Source organism: Cetorhinus maximus, chromosome 15, assembly GCF_964194155.1.
Source record: "Cetorhinus maximus chromosome 15, sCetMax3.hap1.1, whole genome shotgun sequence".
Classification (NCBI taxonomy): Eukaryota; Metazoa; Chordata; class Chondrichthyes; order Lamniformes; family Cetorhinidae; genus Cetorhinus; species Cetorhinus maximus.
Window position 1 is genome coordinate 31008943 of NC_135893.1, and position 23516 is coordinate 31032458.

General features: G+C 40.4%; 1 protein-coding gene across 3 annotated transcripts in view; it reads left to right on the forward strand.

The window, feature by feature from the left end:
- mtor (mechanistic target of rapamycin kinase) overlaps positions 1–23516 on the forward strand; it is a 352436-nt gene that overhangs the window by 7894 nt on the left and 321026 nt on the right. For 2 of the 3 annotated variants that reach the window (XM_078558210.1, XM_078558212.1), the window contains exons 2-5: positions 16352–16505; positions 17911–18019; positions 18880–19112; positions 22096–22296. In XM_078558210.1, the coding sequence (XP_078414336.1) occupies positions 16386–16505; positions 17911–18019; positions 18880–19112; positions 22096–22296 (663 nt within the window). In that variant the 5' untranslated portion in view covers positions 16352–16385. The remainder of the gene's footprint in view (positions 1–16351; positions 16506–17910; positions 18020–18879; positions 19113–22095; positions 22297–23516) is intronic. The other variant, XM_078558211.1, reaches the window with a different exon arrangement.

The following is a 23516-nucleotide window of genomic DNA, read 5'->3' on the forward strand; positions in this document are numbered from 1 at the left end:
TTTACTACATGCTTCTAGGATTGAATCTATTTGGCTTGTGCTGAGGAACAAATCTGTTGCTATTATATGGGGAGGTATTTTTTATATTTTTCCTGAATCTAGTGAATTCTGGAAGATCACAACCAAAGCATCAACTTCTTTCAGTCCAAGGCACTTGTCGACCTTTAGTCCCATTAGCTTTCTTAGCAATTTTTCTTCAAGTGATAATTGTTCTTTTAAGTTCCTCCTTCCTTTTTACCTCTTGATTTTCTGTTATTGGTATGATTTTAGTGTCATCTACCATGAAGACTGATACAAAGTACAAAGTTTCTGCCATTTCCTTGTTTTCCACCATTAATTTCCCAGTCTCATCCTTTAAGACACTAATTTAGCTACTTTAACTGCTCTCTTCTTTTTTATATACCTGTAGAAGCTCTTACTGCCTGTTTTTATCTTTCTTGTTGCTTTACCCTCATATTTAACTTCTCCCTCTATTTTTTCAGCCATCATTTGCTGCCTTCTAAAATGTTCCAAATTTTCTGGCCTACCAAAGGGTGGTGGGCATCTGGAATTCACTGCCTAAATTGGTGAGGCTGAAACGCTCAACTCATTTAAAAGGTGCCTGGATATGCACCTGAAATGCTGTAACCTGCAAGGCTACAGACTAGATGCTGGAAAGTGGGATTAAAATGAATGGCTAGTTTCTTTTTTTCTCTATCTTTAGATGGCACAGAGACGATCGGCTGAATGACCTCTTTCTGCATTGTAACTTTTCGAAGGTTCTATGGGTCTAACTGGTGGGCTGCCACAGGGATCAGTACTGGGACCTCCACTATTTACAATCTATATTAATTACTTGGGTGAAGGGACACAGTGCATTGTAGTCAAATATGAGGTAAGGTGTGAGCAACTTTTTACCTCTTGATTTTCTGTTATTGGTATGATTTTAGTGTCATCTACCATGAAGACTGATACAAAGTACTTGTTCAAAGTACTTGACATCATGGCAGCATTTGACTGAGTATGGCATCAAGGAGCCCTATCAAAGTTGGAGTCATTGGGAATCAGGGAATCCGCTGGTTGGAGTCATACCAATGACAGATGTTAAGCTAACTGCCCTACAGTTATCTGTTTTTTGTCTCCCTCCCTTTTTGAATAAGGGCATTACATTGGCAGTTTTCCAATCCTCTGGGACTTTTCCAGAATCTAAGGACTCTTGGAAGGTTACTACCAGTGCATCCACTATCTCTGCAGCTATTTCCTTTAATATCCTAGGATGCAACCCATCAGGTCCACACTTATTGGTCTTCAGCCCCATTAGTTTCCCAAGTACTTTTTTCTCTAGTGTTAGTTATTGTGGTTATTTCCTCCACCTCAAAGCACAAAGGAAGATGGTTGTGGTTGTTGGAGGTCAATCATCTCAGTCCCAGGATTTCACTGCAGGAGTTCCTCAGGGTAGTATCCTAGGCCCAACCATCTTCATCTGCTTCATCAATGACCTTCCTTCCATCATAAGGTCAGAAGTGGGGATGTTTGCTGATGATTGCACAATGTTCAGCACCATTTGTGACTCCTCAGATACTGAAGCAGTCTGTGTCCATATGCAGCTGGACCTGGACAATATTCAGGCTTGGGCTATGTGTAGTGCGAAAGTTACTTACCATTTAAGTGCCAGTCAATGACCATCTCCAACAAGAGAGAATCTAACCATCTCCCCATGACATTCAATGGCATTACCATTGATGAATCCCCCACTATCAACATCCTGGGGGTTACCATTAGCCAGAAACTGAACTGGACCAGCTATATAAATACTGTGGCTACAAGAGCAGGTCAAGGACTGGGAATTCTGAGGCAAGTAATTCACTTCCTGACTCCCCAAAGCCTATCCAACATCTTCAGGGCACATGTCAAGAGTGTGATGGAATATTCTCCACTTGCCTAGATGACTGCAGCTCCAACAACACTCAAGAAGCTTGACATTATCCAGGGCAAAGCAGCCCACTTGATTGGCACCCCATTTAGCACCTTAAACATTCACTCCCTTCACCACAGTGCACAGTGGCAGTGTGTGCCATCTACAAGATGTATCGCAACAACTCATCAAAAATCGTTCGCCAGCACCTTTCAAACCCGTGACCTCTACGACCTCATAGGACAAGGGCAGCAGATGCATGGGAACACCACCATCTGCAAGTCCCCCTCCAAGCCACACACCATCGTGACTTGGAACTATATCGCTGTTCCTTTACTGTCACTGGGTCAAAATCCTGGAACTCCCTTCCTAACAGCACTGTGGGTGTACCTACACCACATGGCCTGCAACAGTCCCGTAAGGTGGCTCACCACCGCCTTCTTGAGGGCATTTATGAATGGGCCCGTGAAGCTCACACCCTGTGAAATAATTTTTTTAACAATTGCTAATGTTACAAAAATAGATGGAAAAGCAAGTTATGTGGTGGACACAGAATCACAGAATTGTTACAGCACAGGAGGCAGTAATTCGGGCTGTTGTGTTTTGCACCAGCTCTCTGGTTGAGCAGTTCGCCTGGTGCCATTCCTCTGCCTTCTCCCTGTAACACTGCACATTCTTCCTTTTCAGATAACAGCCTAATTCCCTTTTGAATGCCTCAATTGAACCTGCCTTCCCCACACTCTCAAACAGTGCATTCCCGATCCTAACCACTTGCTGCGTGAAGAAGTTTTTCCTAATGTCGCCATTGCTCCTTCTGCCAGTTACCTTAAATCTATGGCTTCTCATTCTTGATCCTTCCACAATGGGAACAGTTTTTCCCTATCTTCTCTGTCCAGACCCCTCATGATTTAAAATCCATCTATCATATCCCTTCTCAGCCTTCCCTTCAAGGAAAACAATCCGAATTTATATATGTAATTGAAGTTCCTCATCCCTGGAAGCATTCTCGTGAATCTTTTCTGTACTGTCTCTAATCCCTTCAGATCTTTTTTAAAACATGGTGCCTAGAACTGGATGCAATGCTCCAGTTGAGACTGAACCCCCCCCAGAGTTTCATATAGGTTTAATATAACTTTCCTTGCCCTTGTACTCTATGCCCCTATTAATAAAGCCTAGGATACTGTATGCTTTATTAATCGCACTTGTAACTTGTCCTGTGACCTTCAACGACTTCAATGACAGGTCCCTCTGCTCCTGTGCCCTATTTTCTATGTTTTTTTGAGGTTCTACACTATCGCCCTCACAGTTCACAATGTTTTCAAGTTTTGTGTCATCCGCAAATCTTGAAATTGTGCCCCTGTACACCAAGGTCTAGGTTGTTAATATATATATATCTGGAAAAGCAAACACTGACCCCCAGGGAGCACCACTACAAACATTCCTCCAGCAGGAAAAACATCCGCTAACCACTACGTTCTGTTTCCTATTTCTGTTTCCTATTACTCAGCCAATTTTGTATCCATGAACTATAACTTTGCTCACAAGCCTGTTGTGCAGCACTGTATCAAGTGCCTTTTGAAAGTTCATAGACACCACATCAACAGCATTGCCCTCATCAACCCTTCCTGTGACCACTTCATAAAACTGCAGCAGGTTAAACACAATTTTCCCTTAACAGATCCGTGCTCGCTTTCCTTAATTAACCTGCGTTTGCCCAAGTAATTATTAATGGAAGTTTCCCCAGCACTGAAGTTAAAATGACTGGTCTGTAGTTGCTGGGCTTATCTTTTCACCCTTTTTGGACAAGGGTGTAACATTTGCAATTCTCCAGTCTTTGGCACTACCCCGAGACTAAGAAAGACTAAAAATTGATGGCCAGTACCTCTGCAATTTCCACTCTCACTTCCCTCAGTATCCATGGAAGCATCTCATCCGATCCTGGTGACTTATCAACTTTAAGTACAGACAGTTTATCCAATGCCATCACCTTTTCAATTTTAAATCCTCCTAGTGTATTAATTACCTCTGTTTTCACCATGACCTGCATAGCATCTTCTTCTTTGGTAAAGACAGAAGCAAAGTATTCATTTAATACCTTGGCTATGCCCCTGTCTCTATGTGTAAATTCCTTTTCTGGGTTTCTTTTTCCCCTTTTCCTCCCTATAAACAGCCTGTCAATACTCGCTGCTTAAGACAGTGTTTGCAAAGGGGTCTATATAGACTGTGAGTGGGCAAAAGTTTGGCAGATGGAGTATAATGTGGGAAAATGTGAGGTTATCCACTTTGACAGGAAGAATAGAAAAACAAAAGTATTATTTAAATGGAGAGAGACTACAAAATGCAGCAGTGCAGACAAATCAGAATGCCCTTATACATGAATCACAAAAAGTTAACATGCAGGCACAGAAATTAATTGGGAAGGCAAATGGAATGTTGGCCATTATTACAAGGGGGGTGGAGTATAAGGATACATTTTTTACAATTGTACAGGGTGTTGTTGAGACCACACCTAGAGTACTGCATACAGTTTTGGTCTTATTTAGGGAGGGATATACAGTAAAATCTTTTATTACTTGGTATATGCAGTGAATGGTTGGTACTGGCTAATCAGATATAGTGGTTAATGGAGAGCTCCATATACCAATGGAATACAGTGGAATACTCGTAGCATGAACTAATATGCAAGTACTCAGGAAGTAAAGAACAGTATTCTTTTTACTTATCAATCTTCAGTACATTAAAACAAAGTATAAAATAATACAATATACAGGTATGGGTTCTGGATAACTTGCTTCTGGTTAGTAAAGTGATGATTCATATTGGGGGAACATTGGAAATTCGGTTGGTAGGGTGCCAGCTAACACACAGTTTATTGCACTTGCACTGGAAGCAATTCAGAGAATGTTCACGAGGCTGATTTCAGGGATGAAGAGATTGTCTTATGATGAATTGTTGAGCAGGTTGGACCTGTACTCATTGGAGTTTAGAATAATGAGAGGTGATCTTATTGAAGCTTGGATTTTGAAGAGGCTTGAGAACTAGGAGTATAGTTTCAAAATAAGGGGTTTCCCATTTAAGACAGAGATGAGGAGGAATTTCTTGAGTGTTGTTCATCTTTGAAATTCTCTACCCAAGAGAACAATGGAGGTTGGTCATTGAATATATTCAGGGCTGAGCTAGGCAGATTTTGATCTACAAGGGAGTCAAGGGTTATTGGGGGGCAGACAGGTAATTTGAGTTGAGGCCATGATCAGATCAGCCGTGATCTCACTGAATGACATAGCGGGCTCGAGGTGCTGAATGGCCCACTCCAGCTTCTATTTCTTATGTTCTTACTTTAATTACTCTAATATAGACTTGAAATATCACAGTACTAAGGGTAGGGAAGAACAACAATTTCTGATATGTGCAGAGGAGAAATTTCTCAATCAATATGACTCTTGTCCATCAAGAAAGGAAGCATACACGGATCTGGCTCTAGGAAACAAATTAGGGCAGTGAACTGTGCTACAGAAGGAGATCAATGATCACAGCACAACTTGGTTTAAAGGAGTTATGGAAATATCAAAATTTAAAATGCTCAACTGGGAAAGAGCGAATTTCAGTAAGTTTTGAAGGGACCTAGCACAGGTAAATTGGAAAAGGTGATTGAATGATTAAATAGCAACGGAGCTATGGATGGCAATAAGGAAAGAGAGTTCAGATAGATACTAGGCATATTCCTTTGAAGGGAATAGGTACAGCATGTAAAGCTAACACGCTCTTGATAACAAAGAAAATAAAATTAACATAAAACAGAAAAAAGTGACTTATGACAAGATTTAGTTAATAACCAGAAAGATTATGGAAAGTACCAGAGGGAATTGAAAAAGTTAATATGGGAGAGGCAAAAAAAATTGCGAGAAAAGATTAGCAGGCAACATTAAATCCTAAAACATTTTATAAACATATAAAGTGTAAGTGGTTTGCTGGGGATAAAGTTGAGCTTATTAAGGATCCAAATGGAAAATCTTCATGCAGAGGACTTGGCAAGAGCACGAAGTATTCTTTGTATCTGTCTTCATAAAGGAAGTAGATGATGTGATGGTTACACTAAAAGAGGGGAGGGAAGTTATGGACAGATAGTAGTAGGTAGAAAAGATGCACTAAAAATATTAGCACTACTGAAAGTTGGTAAATCACCTTGTCCAGATGGAATGCGTCCTTAGTTCCTGAAAGAAGCAAAGGTATAAGTAGCAGAGGCAATGTTCAGTCTTTCATTCCTTATTGGATACAGGAGTAGTGCTGGAGGACTGGAGGATTGCTAATGTTATACCACTATTTAGAAAGGAGAAAAGGATAAAGTGGGAAACTACAGGCCAGGTAGCCTAACATTAGCGACAGGAAGTAATTAATATGCAGGAGGAATTTGCCACACTGAAGGCTTCTTACAAAGATGGAAGCAATGTGGAATTGTGAAAGTGGTAGTGTGGATGTAAAATTGGCTCTGACAGGAAGCAAAGGATGTTGGTGGATGGATTTTTTTTTAGACTGGAGCGTTGTTTGCAATGGAATTCCCCAAGAACCAGTTATGGGTTCCTCTGTTTTGAGTTTTGTCCTAACAGTGTAGAGAGCACCATTATAAAGTTTGCAAATTATATGAAACTAGGTGATGAATATTGTTATAGGCTTCAGTATGATAAAGGCAGGATGGAGAACTAAGAAGCATTCCAAACGGAGTTCACTTTCAGAGGATGAACATGTAAAGACAACGTTCTATAAATGGCATGATGTTGAAAAGTGTACATAAGCAGATGTCAATATACACGCCGTCAAAGGTAGTAGGGCAAGTTGCTAAGGTGTTGAAAAATAAACACATGGTTTTATAAATGAGGAATAGAATATAAAAGCAGAGATCGTGTTAACTTTATGAATCACATGTTGGCCCCAGCTAGAGTATTGTGGCCAATTCTGGGCATCACAGTTCAGGAAAGACGAAAAGAGGAGGTTTAATAGAATGTTACCAGGAATGAGGGAATTATGAGTTATAAGGAGAGATTGGAAAAGTTAGGACTGTTTTCTTTGGAACAGAAGTGACCTAACAGAGGCTCTCAAAATGCTAGGAGATTTTGGAATGGTTGTGAGCAGCTTCGTAACTAGAGGTCATAGATTCAAATCATTGGAAGCAGATCTGGAGGAGAGAGAAAGAGAAATTTTATCACTGTGAGTTGTGGGGATCTGGAATGCTGTAGCTGAAAAGGTGATAGAAGTTGACTTAGGAAATAATTTTAATGGTTGAACACTTGCTTGAGGAATTTGCATAATTACGAATGCAAAACTGTGGGACTGAAGAGACAGTGCAGGCATGATAGGCTGAAAGGCCGCCTACTGTGCTGTTAAGTTTCCAAGATTCTATATATCCACTTAAAATATAATTTTTAGACCGTCCTGTGGTGCCAATGTACTTAATATGGCATCAAATTGGTATTAGACTGCATTATCTACTGGTCCATGTGGTTTCTAAAATATGTAATGTGATCTGGCACTACTTCATGGCTTATTTTTTCCAAAAATACATCTGTTTATTCATTGTCTCAGTAGCCTGCTTCAGAGTAAAACTTTAACTACATAGGCTCTGTAAGAACAATGTTTGCACAGGATATGTAGTTTGCCCAGACTTCCTTTGAATTGATAGCATTATCTTTAATAGGGGAGGAGCTGCAAAAAGAGGCTTTTACTTTAACAGAATGTCAGTAGGGTTGGGGTGGGCACCTATCTAGCCGAGCATAAGCAGCCGGACATGAGACATTGGAGAATACAAAGAACTTCCTAAATTTGGTCCTTTGCCAGCTCCTAACCTCAATAAGAAATTGTGAGATTAAGCAAACAAGTAGGGAAGATGACTGCTGGAAGGATGAGTAACTTGCATTTACATTTTGGGTAAGAACATGTGCATATCCTTGTATATTTTTGTGCAGAAGGATAGATCAGTTTTAAACTGGTACATGGTCCTGTGAGCTCTCCTGTACCTCACCGCCATGGTTATTGTTCTAATATAATATAAGAACAGAAAATCCTGGAAAAATCCAGCAGGTCAGGCAGCATCTGTGGAGAAAGAAATAGAATTAAGGTTTCAGGTTATGACCTTTCATCAGAATTGGAAAAAATACGGATGGAACAGGATTTAACTGAGAACAGAGGCAGGGAAAGGAAGCGAGAAGGGCGGTCTGTGATAATTTGGGAGGCAGGAATGATTTTCAATTGTAGTGGTAAGAGAAGTCACAGAATGACAACAGCAGAGTCATTACCAGCAGCTGGTGTCTGAACACATGGGGGCAGTGGTCATGACCCAAAATTGTTGAACTTAATGTTGAATCTGCAAGGCTGTTGAGCAGTATTTCTCTTGTGTGAGCTTAAATAGTGAGCACTGGCACACTATTCTCTTAAAGGGTAAATTGTAGCTGAATCAGTTCCTGAAACCAAGTATGAAGCATGAATTAAAAACAGATTGGAGTGGTGGAGTCATTACGATTGAAAATAATATATACAAAATACATAATTGAATAGAAACACCAGAGTACACCGGAGACTGGAAAGTATTAGTGAAATCACTGTGCCCCGAATGAATTAAAGAAACAAAACAAACGTGTTGGGAAATTTGTGAGAAAACAAAACTCTTATACTAATTTTTTTTGGATAAAACAGTTGGTCCCTAATTGTGTGTTTTAAAAAATATCTTGTTTTTATTTGTTCAGGAGGTGTGGGTGCATTTATTGCCCATCTCTAGATGCTCTGGGCAATTGATCGTGAGCCTTCTCTTTGAACTGTTGCAGTTCATGTGATGATGGAGGTCTCATAATGGTGTTGGGCAATTCCAAGATTCTAATACAGTGGTGATGAAGCTCTTACAATGTATCTTGAGGAGAATTTACAGATGATGGTGAGCTACAACATTGCTGCTCTTTTTCTTGTAAGTAGTAAATGTTGGAGCGGAGGGAGGTGCTGGTGAGCTGCTGTAGTGCAGGTCTTGTGTACTGTAACGACGGTGCACTGGTGGTGGAAAGGGTCGATATTGAGTATAATGTTAAGGATGCTGATCAAATGAACTGCCCTGCCCTGGATTGTGCTGTGTTCTTGAATGTTGTTATGCCTGTGCCCATCCAGGTGTGTGGTGAGTATTCCATTGCACTCCTGACATGAAACCATTAGATGGTGGAGAGGATTTATGGGGGCAGAAGATGGGAGTCCCCAACCTCTGTTCTTCTCTTATAGTCATGGTGTTGATATGCTGGTCCACTTCAGCTTCTTGTTGGTGGTGAACCCAGGGTATTGGTGGGTGGCGGGGTGGGGAGTTAGGTGTAGAAGGGAAGGGTTGGGGGTGATGCTGCTGAAGGTCAAGGATAATAGCTTGACTTATTGTATGAGCTGGTTATTACTTGGCATAAATGTTGGCTGCTACTTGTCAGCCTTAGTCTAGATGTAATCTGAGTCATGTTGTATGCTGGCATGGGCTGTTTAATTATTCGAGGAACTGCAAATATTTACAAACAGCTATGTCATTGAATAGCTGAAAATGGTTTGGCCAAGTACCCTTTCCTGAAGAGCTGCTGTAGTGATGGTCTGAGAATGTAATGACTCACCACTGACAGCCATAGCCATTTTCCTTTGTGACAGCCATGATTCCCAGCACTCAGTGGTCTTCTTTTGTTATGATAGGGCTTTATGGTGCTATACTCTGTTGAGTGCTGTTTTGAAGTCAAGGGTGGCAATTCTTACCTCCTTTGGCATTCAGCTTTTGTGTCTACATTTAGATCAAGGCTGTGATGAGTTCTGGAAGTAAGCAGAGCTGGCAGCACCTGAACTGAGTGACAGTGAGTAGTTGTTGCCAAATGACATTATTAATGACTTCTTCATCACTTTACTGATAAATTACTAATTGACAGCTCGACGAGAGGATCAGTTGGCTCTTCTGTATATGCCTATTGTGCTGTAAATGGGATGTTACCCATAACCTTGCTTGTACTGTATCAAGTGCACTTAGCCATAGTGTCAAATGGAGTGAATTGAATTGACTGGACGCTTGCATCTGGGGCTGGGACCATGAAAAGCCGAGGAGGCTCATTCCCTTTAGGCCGAAGGCACTTGCAAACGTGTACCAGATACTGAGCATTGAATTATGTAGACTTTTAAAAACAGTTTTAAAATTTGTGAATATCTTTGTCTGTTAAAACAGTAGGTCCTCAATTGTGGAGAGGAAAATATTCACAACAAAAGTTATTTAAGATATTAACTCTTTGCTCTGTAATTCCATTTCCTAACTCAGCCCTCCAATGGTATCTCTGTGGGACTGAGAGTTATTGCTGAATGCGGGATGTTTTGCCCTGTTGTTCCAACCCTATAAAGTACTATTGAGATTGCCTGAAGGTCATTGCATGTAAGATCTTTAAATCCAGAGCACAGCATTTGATGGCTCACGTACATTTGAGATACATTTAAACTGTACATAAATATACTTTTTAAAGCCCTTTCATACATAACCATTTGTTAAGTGAGCAAAGAGTAGTAATAAAACTAACCCAGTCATGCTCAACATTCTTGTGTTCCTTACCTGTCACATTTTTTCCTCTAATTTTTGTTTTCTGTTCCATTTCAAGAACCTGATGTCAACAGTTGGGGGTGACCTAATGGAGTTGTTTAAAATTATGAAAGGATTTGATAGTAGTATAATAAGGAATTCAGGCAAAACATCTTTGCCCAGGGAGTGGTCAGAATGTAAAATTTGCGACCACATGGAGTAATTGACGCAAATGGCATAGATGCATTTAATGGGACATTCGATGAGTGTATGAGGGAGAACAGGATAGAAGGTTTTGCTGACAGGGTTAGATGATGCAGGTTGGGAGGAAGCTTGTGTGGGGAATAAAGTCTGGCATAGATCAACTGGACCAAATGACTTGTTTCTGTGTGGTATGTTCTATGTAACGTTGTAAATATTTGAGGCCTCAGCACTGATTCTTGTGGTATCACACTACAGCCTGCCAACCCGAAAATGTCCCATTTATTCCTACTTTCTTTTTGTTTGCTGTCTGTTAACCAATCTTCAATCCAAGCTAGTACATTACTCCTAATTCCATGAGCTTTCATTTTGTGTAATAATTTCTTGTGCAGTACCTTATCAAATGCTTTTTGAAAATCCAAACACACTACCTTCACTGGTGTTCCCTTGTCCATCTTCCTAGTTGCAACCCCAAAAACCATGAGGAGTGTTGTGAATTTTTGTGATGTTGTGAATCGTTGGAATTCTCGACCCTAGAGAGCTGTGCATGTTCAGTTGTTGAATATGTGCAAAACGGAGATCACTAGATCTTTGGATGCTAAGGAAATCATGGGATATGAGCATAATGTGGGAATGTTTATCTGAGGTAGATTGGTCATGGTCTTACTCCCCATGGGAGCAGGCTGGAAGGGCCTTAAGACCTACCCCTGCTCCTATTTCTTAAGTTCAGTTGTAGATAGTGAATTGAGGGCCATGAGGTTGACTGGTGTTGGGATGCTGACCAATGCATATGGGGACCTAAACCTGGAGGAAATCAGGAAAGGAGGTGGGAGGTGAAGATGAGAAAGTGAATTTTAAAATCCATATCCTGAGACATGGCAATAGAGCTCATGGTACAAACTAATAATTTTGTTTAAGTGATTTTTAGCATATTAGACTATGACAGCATAATGTATGAGGCTAGATTGACAGTGTATGATTCTTGCACTGTCAGCAGCTCTCCTGAAGATATTTAATCTATCCTCTATAGCAGAAACTCACTTTTTGATACTACTCTGTGAAGTACCTGAACGCTTGTTGCTTGTTATTTGTTGGATACGATTTTCTTTTTATGACTTTTGAGCTTTGAGAGATTAATTACCCTTGGGCTAATCATTAATGGGCAAATAAGTGCACATTTATGTGAGGTAAAGTTATTAAAAGGCACCAGTGCAAAGAAGATTGCAGAGGAACCATGAACTATATACAACACTCCTCCTTGTGTTCATAAAACTAATTATATAAATTTTAAAAGACCATCCTTTAACCTTATAGTGTAATTTCATAAAATCCTCATTTATGCTCCATTTTGTATTGAACCAGAGTGACGCAAGAAGGGTATTTTTCATTCTTTTTTTAAAGAAATTGTAAACTTGGTGATAGACCACCACCTGAAGAGTTCATTTTGTGAGCCTGTTGTAGCAATTAAATTAGGACCAATGGATAGTTGCTTTTTCCTTCAATCTCAGAAATCTCACCAATCGCAGAAGCCCTTTGCAGTATTGCTGTCGTATCCTTGCACTTAAGAACATGCAGTAGAAGTTTTGTTTTCATTCACTCAACAACAGTAAATGGGTAGCATAAGATTTCACATTGCTGTTTTAAAAAGCTGTGTTTGTTGCCAATGCTGCGCATGTGCAGTACCGTTTCTCCAATCAGTCAAACCGTTTGCTTCCATTTTAATCCCAGTTTCTATTCCATTCCCACACAATAGCACCTCTCCTAGTTGATTTAGATGGTATAATGTGTTAACCTGAACCTGTGGAAAAGGAAACTAACACAAACTTTGACTGCACCCCGAAGTGACACTGATATCCCTCTGTTTAGAGAGAGTGGAGAAGGGGCCATGTGTAGCGCAAGTAATGACCGGGAATTCTGATTTTATGGAAATAACGTGTTTTTATCTGAAATCTGCTCCCAGCGCCGAGACAGGGATCAAATTGATCGGCTGTCTCCTAAAAAGATGTGGGGGCTCTGAGAAGAGCCTTTGGGTTTGGGTTATTTCACTTCTTACCTGGCGCTGCTTTCTTAGGCTTTGTTGTTTCACTTTGGGCATGGCCTTTAATTTATCCACTCTTATAATGCCTGTAGCATTTTGACAGGCTGGGCGCAGCATGTGCGGACCAGTGCACATGCGCAGACAGGCATCAGTGACCATCTTGTATGGCCATATTGTGTTGGCAGGGGACGGTGGTTTTAAAAATGTGGTCAATATTGCAATAGCTTATGCAGTACAATAAGTCCTCTTTTAACGTTGCCCCGATTAACGTTTTGCTTTTGCACTGGTAAGTTAATAAGGCCTGTAATCTTATTGAACATTGCGATATTCGTTTTAACATGTTTCCCATGTGACCTGGTTGGCGCCATTTTGGAGTGGCCTCTCTCCGCTCCTCAGCCTCCGAGTTGCTGCCTCTCCCCACTCCCCAGCCTCCGAGTTGCGGCCTCTCCCCGCTCCTCAGCCTCCGAGTTGCGGCCTCTCCCCACTCCCCAGCCTCCGAGTTGCAGCCCCTCCCCGCTCCTCAATCTCCACGTCGTGGCTTCTCCCCATCGCTGACCTCCGTATTGTGGCCACCTCCCCCTCGCTCCCCACCTTGAGTGTCGAAGCAGGAGGTCATGTGAAAACAGGATTCATTGGGAGGAAAGCAGAGAGCTGGTATCATCACTATTGATAATCCTTTTGTTTGCCTTGGAGCGCTCTTCAACAATTTTGTTTTAGATTTTCGAATACTGAACTAGAATCCGTTTTTTGGTGAATTAACACAAATTGATACATTACAAATCACATCTTCCTAAATGTAGTTTGTAGAATAGGTAATCATTCATTAAGTTATTTTGGTGTGTTTCAGCTGTGCTTTCACTTCACTGCACTGGGAGTGTTTTGGAAGACACCCATACCCTGTCCTAAGTATTTTTAAATAATGTAGCTTTGTGATTAAGTAGTTAACAAATTGCTACCCATTTATTCATTGTACATACGATGTACCCTGTTATTTAGTAGTTGGGAACCGGATGCAAAAGATTTTTGTAAGTGTTTGCAAAGTTACCAGCTGGGTGAAAGAATGAAAGGGCTATTTCCCTCATTCTCTGGAATTTATGACTTAGTTTGTGGTTCCCCCCCACCCTGGAATGGCACCATTGGTGTTTCCTGCTGGCTGCTTACTGTCAGATTGAAGGAAGATGGACTGAGCTGAACCAGGCGTGTTTGTTCATGCTGTGGCTGGCATTCAGCTTCTTAGTCCTGCGGCTCTACATGTTCTGTGGCAGTGGGCATGCTGGCCGAGGAACAGCCCTCAGTCGCTCGCAAGTCTCTGGCTTGGACAGTGGAGCCCCAGGAGGTTGACCACGAGCCTGATGGCTCCAACCCCGATCACCATCACCAAATTTTGGATCTCCTGGGGCTTGCTGAAGCGCTTGATAGCCTCCAAGCAGAGCCTTTGAATATTTTTAAGGCAGAGGTGGATAGATTCTTGGTAAGCAAGGGGGTGAAAGGTTATCGGCGGTAGGTGGGATGCAGATTTCAGGTTACTATTAGAGCAGCCAAGATCTTATTAAATGGCGGATCAGGCTCGAGGGGCTGAATGGCCTACTCCTCCTTGTTCATATGTTCATAACACAAAGGCAAAGAAGAGAGCCATGGCTGAAAAGCTGTCCCATAACGGGAAAAATGTCTTGTGACCAGGAGGAGATCACCATCCTGATCAGCAGTATGTGCAGAAGCAGTGATCCGTGGCTTCTTAATGGCAGATACATTTTGTTTATACTGTGGTTAACTCTCAGGGATATTACTGGAGCCCAGCTTGGAGCCAGCTTGCTGTAAACACGGGTGTAATTATGGCTCATTATAGAGTAACCTGGAAAATCAAAACCTGTTCTCTTTGGTTCTTTGCCACTTCACTGGATGTAGAAGATTTATTTACATTGGTTTTACTTATTTTTGGCTTATAAATAAGTTGTACTTCATGTTTATGTTATGTATTGTGACCGAAAATCTTGGATTGGGAACACTGCTCCTGATATTACATACATTTAAATGGGAAAAATTGCTCCAATATATGTAGATTTGATTAACGTAGTGGTTTCCGGGAACGTATCTACTACATATAATGGGTTATTCCTGTATTAGAAAATAAGAAAAATGGAAGGGAGTAGGATATTTGTCTCTGGGAAGTAAGTTATTAGCTTTGCTCTGTGGCCTGGGGAAAGGGGAAAGATAACTTTAGCAGAGGGAATCAAAAATTCACAATCTGGAAATACAACATCTTTTATGCCTTGGCATTCCTAACTAACACAGTGTATAATGAAACCATAGTTGCTGTGTCCTCACTGATCCTGGTACTTCTCCACCCCCCCCCGCCCCCCCCCCAACAGTACTGTGGGTGTACCTACACCACATGGACTTCAGCAGTTTAAGAAGGCAGCTCACCACCATCTTTTTCAAAGGCAATTAGGGATGGGCAATAAATGCTGGCCTACCCAGTGATGCCCACATCCCATGAATGAATTAAGAAAGAGCGAAAAGATACATTAGTATTGGTGATCGTGCTATATTACCATCATCACACCACTCCATGTTGGGAGAATACAAGCCTCTTGCACAATCAAAGACGAGAGGAACATGATTGTTTTCCATTACTATTTTACTATGAAATGTAGAGCCGCAGAATTGTGCAAGAACTCTCTCCTCCATCCCCACCCCCTTTCCGATCCCCCCTTTTCCAATAATTTATAATTTTTTTACAACTATATATTGTTTTCTTTTCCCTCCTATTTTTAAATTTATTTTGATCTATTGTTTCATCTCCACCTTTTAGCCCATTTCGGTTCCTTCCCCCACCCCACCTGCACTAGGGCCACCTGCCACTAGCTTGTCCTGCTTGCTTCTCTTAATGTCCCCATTAGCACATCCTTTAGATAATATCACCACCGTCAACACCCCTTTGTCCTTTTGTCTATGACATCTTTGGCAGTCTCTTCTTGGCCTCCACCTATCACTGGCCCCCTATCGAGCTCTCCTGTCCCACCCCCTTCTACCAGTTTATATTTCATCTCATTTCTATATGTCTTAGTTCTGATGAAGGGTCATATGGACTTGAAACGTCAACTGTATTGAGACAACCTGCACTCCACTGTGGATTACAGCTTTCGGTGGTTTTACACAACTATTATGCAGTTGACAGATTTATCCAAATGGCGTATTACAGGGTCTCAATTCTCAGTGTGGTAACATTGAATTACAGGAACATTTTGTAATGCTGCATCTGTTAGTGTTTAAAGCAGTTTGCCATCTGCTTCTCCCTAGAAAAAAAAAGTATTTCTCTCCGCAGATGCTGTCAGACATGCTGAGTTTTTCCAGGTATTTTTGTTTTTGTTCTAGATTTCCAGCATCTGCAGTATTTTGCTTTTATCTTAGAGAAAATAATGTTGGTCCCAGTGCCTTTTTCAGCTTTCAAATTGTACAGAAATTACTAATGGTTTTCCAGCCTGAATATTTTCTAAAGTTGGAAATTTTGCACTTGTGGAACCTGAGAGTTAAAATCTAGCATTGCGTTAGACCCATGTTTAGTTGCAGTAGTGCTACCTTTTAAATCTTATTAATAGACTAATATTGTGATGTTTTCAAAAAAAAGTCTTAATGATAACTGACCCGTGTTTCCCCTTTGAAGCATCTGCAGAATCTGCAGTTATTTAGATTACGCCATGTCAGGAGCAGGATCTGTCCTTCAGCAGTTTGTTAGTGGGTTGAAGAGTCGCAGCGAAGAGACCCGGGCTAAAGCCGCTAAGGACCTGCAGCACTATGTTACCACTGAACTTCGTGAGGTACGGTCAAATAGTAAAAATAAGGCTAGTCAAAGGTAATTGCACAGCCTTTTTTTGGAGAATTCAAATTACTGTGCATATTTGTAATTGCTCACTCAGTGTGCAGATTGGGCATTCGGCACTGAAATTATTTAGTACAATAAGAACATTTCAGTCTTGAATTGAAAGCTAGTGAGTATATCCCTTTTCTTGTAATGCAACTTGCTTTTTATAAGTTTAAAAATTTTCCTCTTTAGTGGGTTTATATCACTTATATCTTTGACGTGGGAAGGTTGTGAAAGAGTTAGTCTCTTCTGTTTTCCTGGTGTTTTTTGTTGTATATCGATATCCAGTCATCTTTTTGTTCAATAACTTCTATCTCATTCCATTTATGTGCAAACCTAATTTAACAATTGGGTAAAATGTAAACTCATGCTATCAGCTAGTCAGCCAACAACTGCAATGCATTAGCCACTATCTTGTGATGAATTACACTGGGACATTTAAGCGTAGGCTAGCCCACTGGCTGAAATAGAGGGATATTAGGACTAAACAAATAAGTGGAATTGGGTCTACTGCACAAGTGGGAGACAAGCATAGACTGGGTCAAACAATCTGTTGTATTGTGATTTCTATGTACTAGGGCCTGGCAGGTAGATTGTAGTGCTCTTTTCCAATTCTTTGTTTCTAACATTATTTGTTTCCAAAATGCAGCTTTAAATTGCACATAGTGGTGTTCTGCACCTGTAAACACAAATTTGTCTTGTGTTTCATCAATTTTTAAAAAATTTTCTTTCAATATTTTTCTTGCCCCATCCTCATTTTCCTTCTCATGGTTTAAATAAATTAATTCCTGTTTTTATCTCTGGTGCAATATCTGTCCTCTGATATCTGCCAACTCTTCAATTGGCCATGATTTATATTTATTCTCTTTGTGGAATGTAACATTTTTTTTTACTATCCTGTTTTCAGTCCCACTGAGCACGTGGGCAGTTGCAACCTGGCTCTTGCCATTTTGTTGTGCAGTATTGAAGAACATCAATCAATGGTGGCATCGGAACCTCTACTTCCCCATATTTTTAACAGGCACTTATACTCCACTTACCTCAGAATATATCCTCCAGTGATAAATCAAAGGCAAGTTGTAGCATAAGTAACATGGTAGCATTACTGTCAAAGGCACCAAAACCTAATAGTAGAAGAAAAGTGGTTTGGGCAGCAAAGGTAAATGGAAGCTCTTGTTGACATTTGATCTCAGGCACAACATTTTGATTCTGACTAATCATTTGTCAGACATTTCTAGCCTTTGCCAACCTTTCCTTGGCATTGGGCGGTTATAGTTGTGTTTTGTTTTTCTTGCATTAATCATTCTAAATAATTTGCACCATTTTCTTAAGGTTTTAAGTTTAAATATGTGTCCCTTAAGGTCAACCAAGAGGAAGTCACTTCATTCTATGATGAACTGAATCACCATATTTTTGAACTAGTTTCCAGTTCAGATGTGAATGAGAGGAAAGGAGGAATCCTGGCAATTGGTATGTGTAGCATTTTTTTTAAAATAAAGGCTAATTGCACTACAAAATGTCTATCTGTGTTTAAAATGTGTGTAAGAATGTGCCATATCTCATATTTAATTGTAACAGGCATTAAACCATCATATTTCTGTTTTAGGGTGAAATGTGCACTCAGTAGTATATCACATGTAAAGATGCATAAAGTTACCCCCCTGGGAAAGCAGCAATTCATTGCCTTTCCATTTATTCTGCAAAATACAAGTGGTTTATGTACCTAAACTAGTCTTGAGCTTTAAGCAGCAGTCTTAAATTGAGACTTTTTGTTATGTATAATCTTTAAACGATGGTGTTTTTATAAACAGCTTTTATGTTCTTGCCATAGTTGGTTATTGTAGAGTTATTGGGGCTTAGCAGGAGGCCGTTCGGTCCCTCGAGCCCATGCTTAGACCAATCCAGTCAGTCCTGTTTCTCTGCCCTATCCCCTTAGCCCTGCAAATTTATTTCCCTCAAGTCCCTATCCAATTTCTTTTCAAAATAATTGGGGGCATGGGGGTGACGGGATCAATGGAGATGTCAGTGGCAGAGGATAAGTAGTGGTATCGATTTTATGATTTAACATTAGATTATTTATTTTTGGCTAATCACAGAACACATTTTCCAATATATGTTTGAAGGTAATTACTCTGTCTATTCTAATTAAACTGTTAAGATAATACATTTTCTTCTCTGTTTTGCCTTCCGATTCAGTAAATATAGTTTATTATAGAAGTTAGTGAATTACATATATTTTCAATAATTTACTGTGTTAATGTGTTTGCTCTGCAAACCTGTCTGTCTTTGCTATATTTGATGTGTAATTGTATTTTTTGTTCCCAATACAGTGAGTCTGATTGGAGTTGAAGGAGGAAATGCCACCCGAATTACACGCTTTGCCAATTACTTGCGGAACTTGCTCCCATCCAGTGACCCTGTTGTTATGGAAATGGCTTCAAAAGCCATGGGCCGTCTTTCCATGGCTGGTGACACCTTTACAGCCGAATATGTTGAATTTGAAGTCAAACGTGCACTTGAGTGGTTAGGAGCGGACCGGAATGAAGGAAGACGACATGCTGCTGTAAGTCTTGTCTTGGGCTGCTTTTCCCAAGATGCAAACATAAGGATGCCAATCAAAGAACGGGTCTTATTTGTCAGAGGGGGAAGGAGGAAGAATTTGTTCTCACTTTTCCCTCATACGTGGCAACTCAATTTGCAAGTTATTTTAATTTCACCCGTTTTATGAATCTGAATGTCTTGACTTCGAGACAGGTGCCCTGTTTCCATGGATTGCTATTTTTCAGTTAGCTATGAGAAGAAACCAATGCAAAATTATCCTTTTTTTAAACCTTTCCTTGCATGTAAAGAAGTGGATTCCCTCCATTTGGTTCATTACAAATACAATACAGACAAAATTGGAATGTTAAAAACAAAACAAAAACAGAATTACCTGGAAAAACTCAGCAAGTCTGGCAGCATCGGCGGAGAAGAAATCAGTCAACGTTTCGAGCAGTAGCTTTTAGCTTTTTGTTTTTAAAATTGGAATGTTGTCTGACATGGAATCAGAGGGAATGGGGAGATGGTGGCGCAATGGGTAATGTCAATGGACTAGTAATCCAGAGGCCTGGGCTCATGGGGAGATGGTGGCATAGCGGTAATGTCACTGGACTAGTAATCCAGAGACCCAGGCCAATGCTCTGGAGATATGGGTTCACATCCCACCATGGCAACTGATGGAATTTGATTTTACTTAATAAATCTGGAATATAAAACTAGTCTCAGTGATGGTGATCGTGACAACAATCGTCGATTGTTACAAAAACCCACCTGGTTCACTAATGCCCTTTTGGGAAGGACATCCTTACCAGGTCATCCTTACCTGGTCTGGCCTACATTTGACTCTTAACCCACAGCAGTGTGGTTAGCTGCCCTCTGAAAAAGCCTAGCAAGCCATTCAGTTCAAGGGCAATTAGGGATGAGTAACAAATGCTGGCTTTGTCAGCGACGCCCACATTCCATGAAAGAATAAAGAAAACTGAGTTTTTTTAACTTTTGAAGTAAATTGTGCTCTAACTGTTTATAATGGAGGTGCCTATGATTGCGTCAGTTGCTTAGTTTAAAAAGGAGTATAATATTTCCAGTTTTGTTGCCGATATCAGGATAGCTAGCTTGAAACATGTTGCAATTATTTCCTCTAACTAGCCATTTAAAATTGAATAGCCTAAACTTCTATCATAAAATCAGGATACCCACTTATCCTATGATGCTAAATGATAACAGTGGTTTTATTTTCACAAAATGAACTTTTTTTAAAACAAAATAAACAACCCAAAAAGATCATACACAATAAAGCCTGCCACTTTTAACTGAGTTGTAAGACCTAAAACTGCTGGTTTGGGGCAGAGTGAGGGAAGTTTTTGTAGAAATAACCTGTTCCCAGTTTACAATATAGGCTTCCATTTATAGAAGATCTTATCAATCTCCCAGAAATACCTCAAAGTATTCACATACAATGAATTATGATGAATTGTTATATGATTCAGTGTGGCAGCCATTTTGCACACAGCAAAATTTCACAAACAAATAGCTGATATGTTTTTCAGTGGTGTCGGTTGAGGAAGGAACACTGGCAACGTCAGAAGGAAAACTTAACTTTTCTTTAAATACTGACTTTGGATCTTTATTTCCCACTGGAGTCATCAGAACAAGTAGATTTCAATTTAACATTTCACCCAAAGGATGGTGCCTCCAACAATGTAGACCTCCTTAAGGGCTGCATTAGACTGCCAATTTAGCTTACATGTTTAAGTCTGATACAGACATGAACTCTCAATCTTTTGACTGAGGGATGAGATTGCTACCAACTGCATTAAGCTGATGTTCAGTAACACAGTTACTGAGGCCTACTCTTTAAACCAAAAAGTGTGAAAAATGTATTTCTTTTGGTTTCTATACAAGTGTTTCACCATTCCATCCCTCTCAACCCTTCTCTCTCCTCCCAAGGGTAGGGACTTACGGGTGCTGGCAATTCTCTGCTACACAAGTGACTGTGTTTGATGTTTGGGAATAGTGAATGTTGGCAGATATTTTGACCATTGAAGTACCACATCTGAGTCTGATGCTGTTATTGCCCAACTACATAAGCAATGCCTACAGGGTTTGCTGGAAAATCATCATCAGAAAACTTGAGTTGATTTATTTGTTAGACCCCCCTCGCCCCCAGTTCTTCAGCTCTGCTCTCCCACCATAGTATTGAGGACAGTTGTGGCATGTTTATCCTCCACATCACCTAACACAGCATGGACCAGCGATCAAAACTGGGATTTTTCTGGTTTGTGTGATTCAGCTACTCACTGGATAAACTTACTGAGCTATTGCACAGAATTTGTTTTTGGTTTATTGATCAGAGTACACCCTGAAGTTTGAATGATCTAATGTGAAAAGTAGAATTATGAAGAGTAGGCGTACAATAGTAAAGCCTATAGTTGGTTTTTTCCAGCCCCGTCCTGGCGGAACCCACTGTGGAGATTCGGCAACCCAGCCAAAAGTCCATTGACTTTCGGTGGGACCGGTCAATCCCGGTGTTGGGTGGGGCTGGAAGACCCCGCCCTATATTTTCGTTTTTTCAACGATAAAGTTCAGAAAAACATGCATAAGATTGAGAATAGGAAATATATCTTCACGGACTGTTTTTCAAGGAGATGACTTCCAATTTGCAACATTTTGCCCTGAATGTTAAGAATATCCTCAGCAACTGTGATCCCTTGTATGTTTCTGATTTCTAAAATAATATTTCTTTGTAGTGTTTTGGCTTCTGTTTCCAAAGAAACCAGAGCTTTTTTAGAAATGAAATGCCCTACAAAATAAACATAACACTACTTGTTTGAGATTAAAATGCCTTAGGCTAAGGCTGATACTGTCACCAGTATAGTTCTTGAATAAAAAGGAGTCTTTTACTAAAAACCCTTGATAAATGTCACAAGTTTTGTAAAAGATTGAGAACCAGGTGTTTAGTTTAGCATTCAATGCTATGAAAATGAAGACCTCTACATTTTTTATTCCAGGTTCTAGTGTTGCGGGAATTGGCTGTCAGTGCACCTACTTTCTTCTTTCAACAAGTGCAAGCTTTTTTTGACAATATATTCTATGCAGTCTGGGACTCTAAGCAGGCCATAAGAGAAGGTGCTGTCGCTGCCCTGCGGGCTTGTCTTATTCTCACTACTCAGAGGGAGACCAAAGAAATGCAGAAGCCCCAGTGGTACAGGGTAAGTGATTGGATAAATGCTATATTGATCTGCCATCAGCAAACCGGTGGAAAACCTGTCAAAATATCATAAAAATAAATGGGAAATTTTTGTTAAATTTTGCTTGCTGTTTTTCTTTGCGAATCATAAAATAGCAAAGAAGGAGGGCATTTGGCCTGTCAGGCCTGTGCTAGCTCTTTGAAAGAGCAATTAGCTAGCTCCATTCCCCCGCCCTTCCTGGGTGCCAGATTTGTGGGATGATAAAAATGTATGTGTGAAAGCTTCCCTCTAGGGCTCAGCAAACTTTGAATCGTGCTAAGAACAGGGATGAGAGAGAACAAACTCCTGTTCCCTTCCCTTACTGTTTGTAATCAGTGTTTTTTTGAAAACTTAGAGGTGTGTGCCTTTTAACCCTTGAGTGTAAGGTCAATTTGAACAACCAGCAGCAAGCTTTTTGTGGATTTAAATAAAGAGGATTATTTATTCATGCATTCACTCAAATCTAACGCTACACCACTCACTTCGACGCGCATGCACACACGCGCACACAATACAGTTAGAGAGAATAGCACACTTTTACAAGCTAAAACAAATGAATAATTTGTAATTCGTATGTTTAGCTCAACTTGAAAGAAAGCATGTGTTGTAGGCCCGAAGACGTTTCCAAACCTGAAGTGTAGTCTAGATGAATTCAATAGCCGGAGTCGTATATCAGAATTTTTGTAGGATTCCCTAAAGAGATGGATTTTCAGCAGGCCATGAAGTTAGTTACTTGTAGCCTAGATACCATGAGGCCGGTTTTCTGCATTAGTGGACTTGAAAAGGAACAGGCACGGAGATCTTACGGTGTTGTTGTCTCTAGGTCTTGAGGCATAGATGTTATTGCCTTTTCTGCTGCTGCTGTTTCTGCAGTTGTTCTGAGTAGTTCTGAAGACAACACTTAAAGCCTTTTTCAAAAGAGTGATCAAGAGGCCTTTCACAGTTCTCTTCCAAATATGGTGTTGGGCTTAAGTTAATTAGCCACAAAGATAAAAACGAAAAGCGAAAAGCTACTGCGGATGCTGGAAATCCAGAACAAAAACAGAATTACCTGGAAAAACTCAGCAGGTCTGGCAGCATCGGTGGAGAAGAAAACAGTTGACGTTTCGAGTCTTCACGACCCTTCGGCAGAACTGAAGTAATATTAGGAGAGGGGTGAAATATAAGCTGGTCTAAGGTGGGGGGGCGGGGGGAAAGAGAAG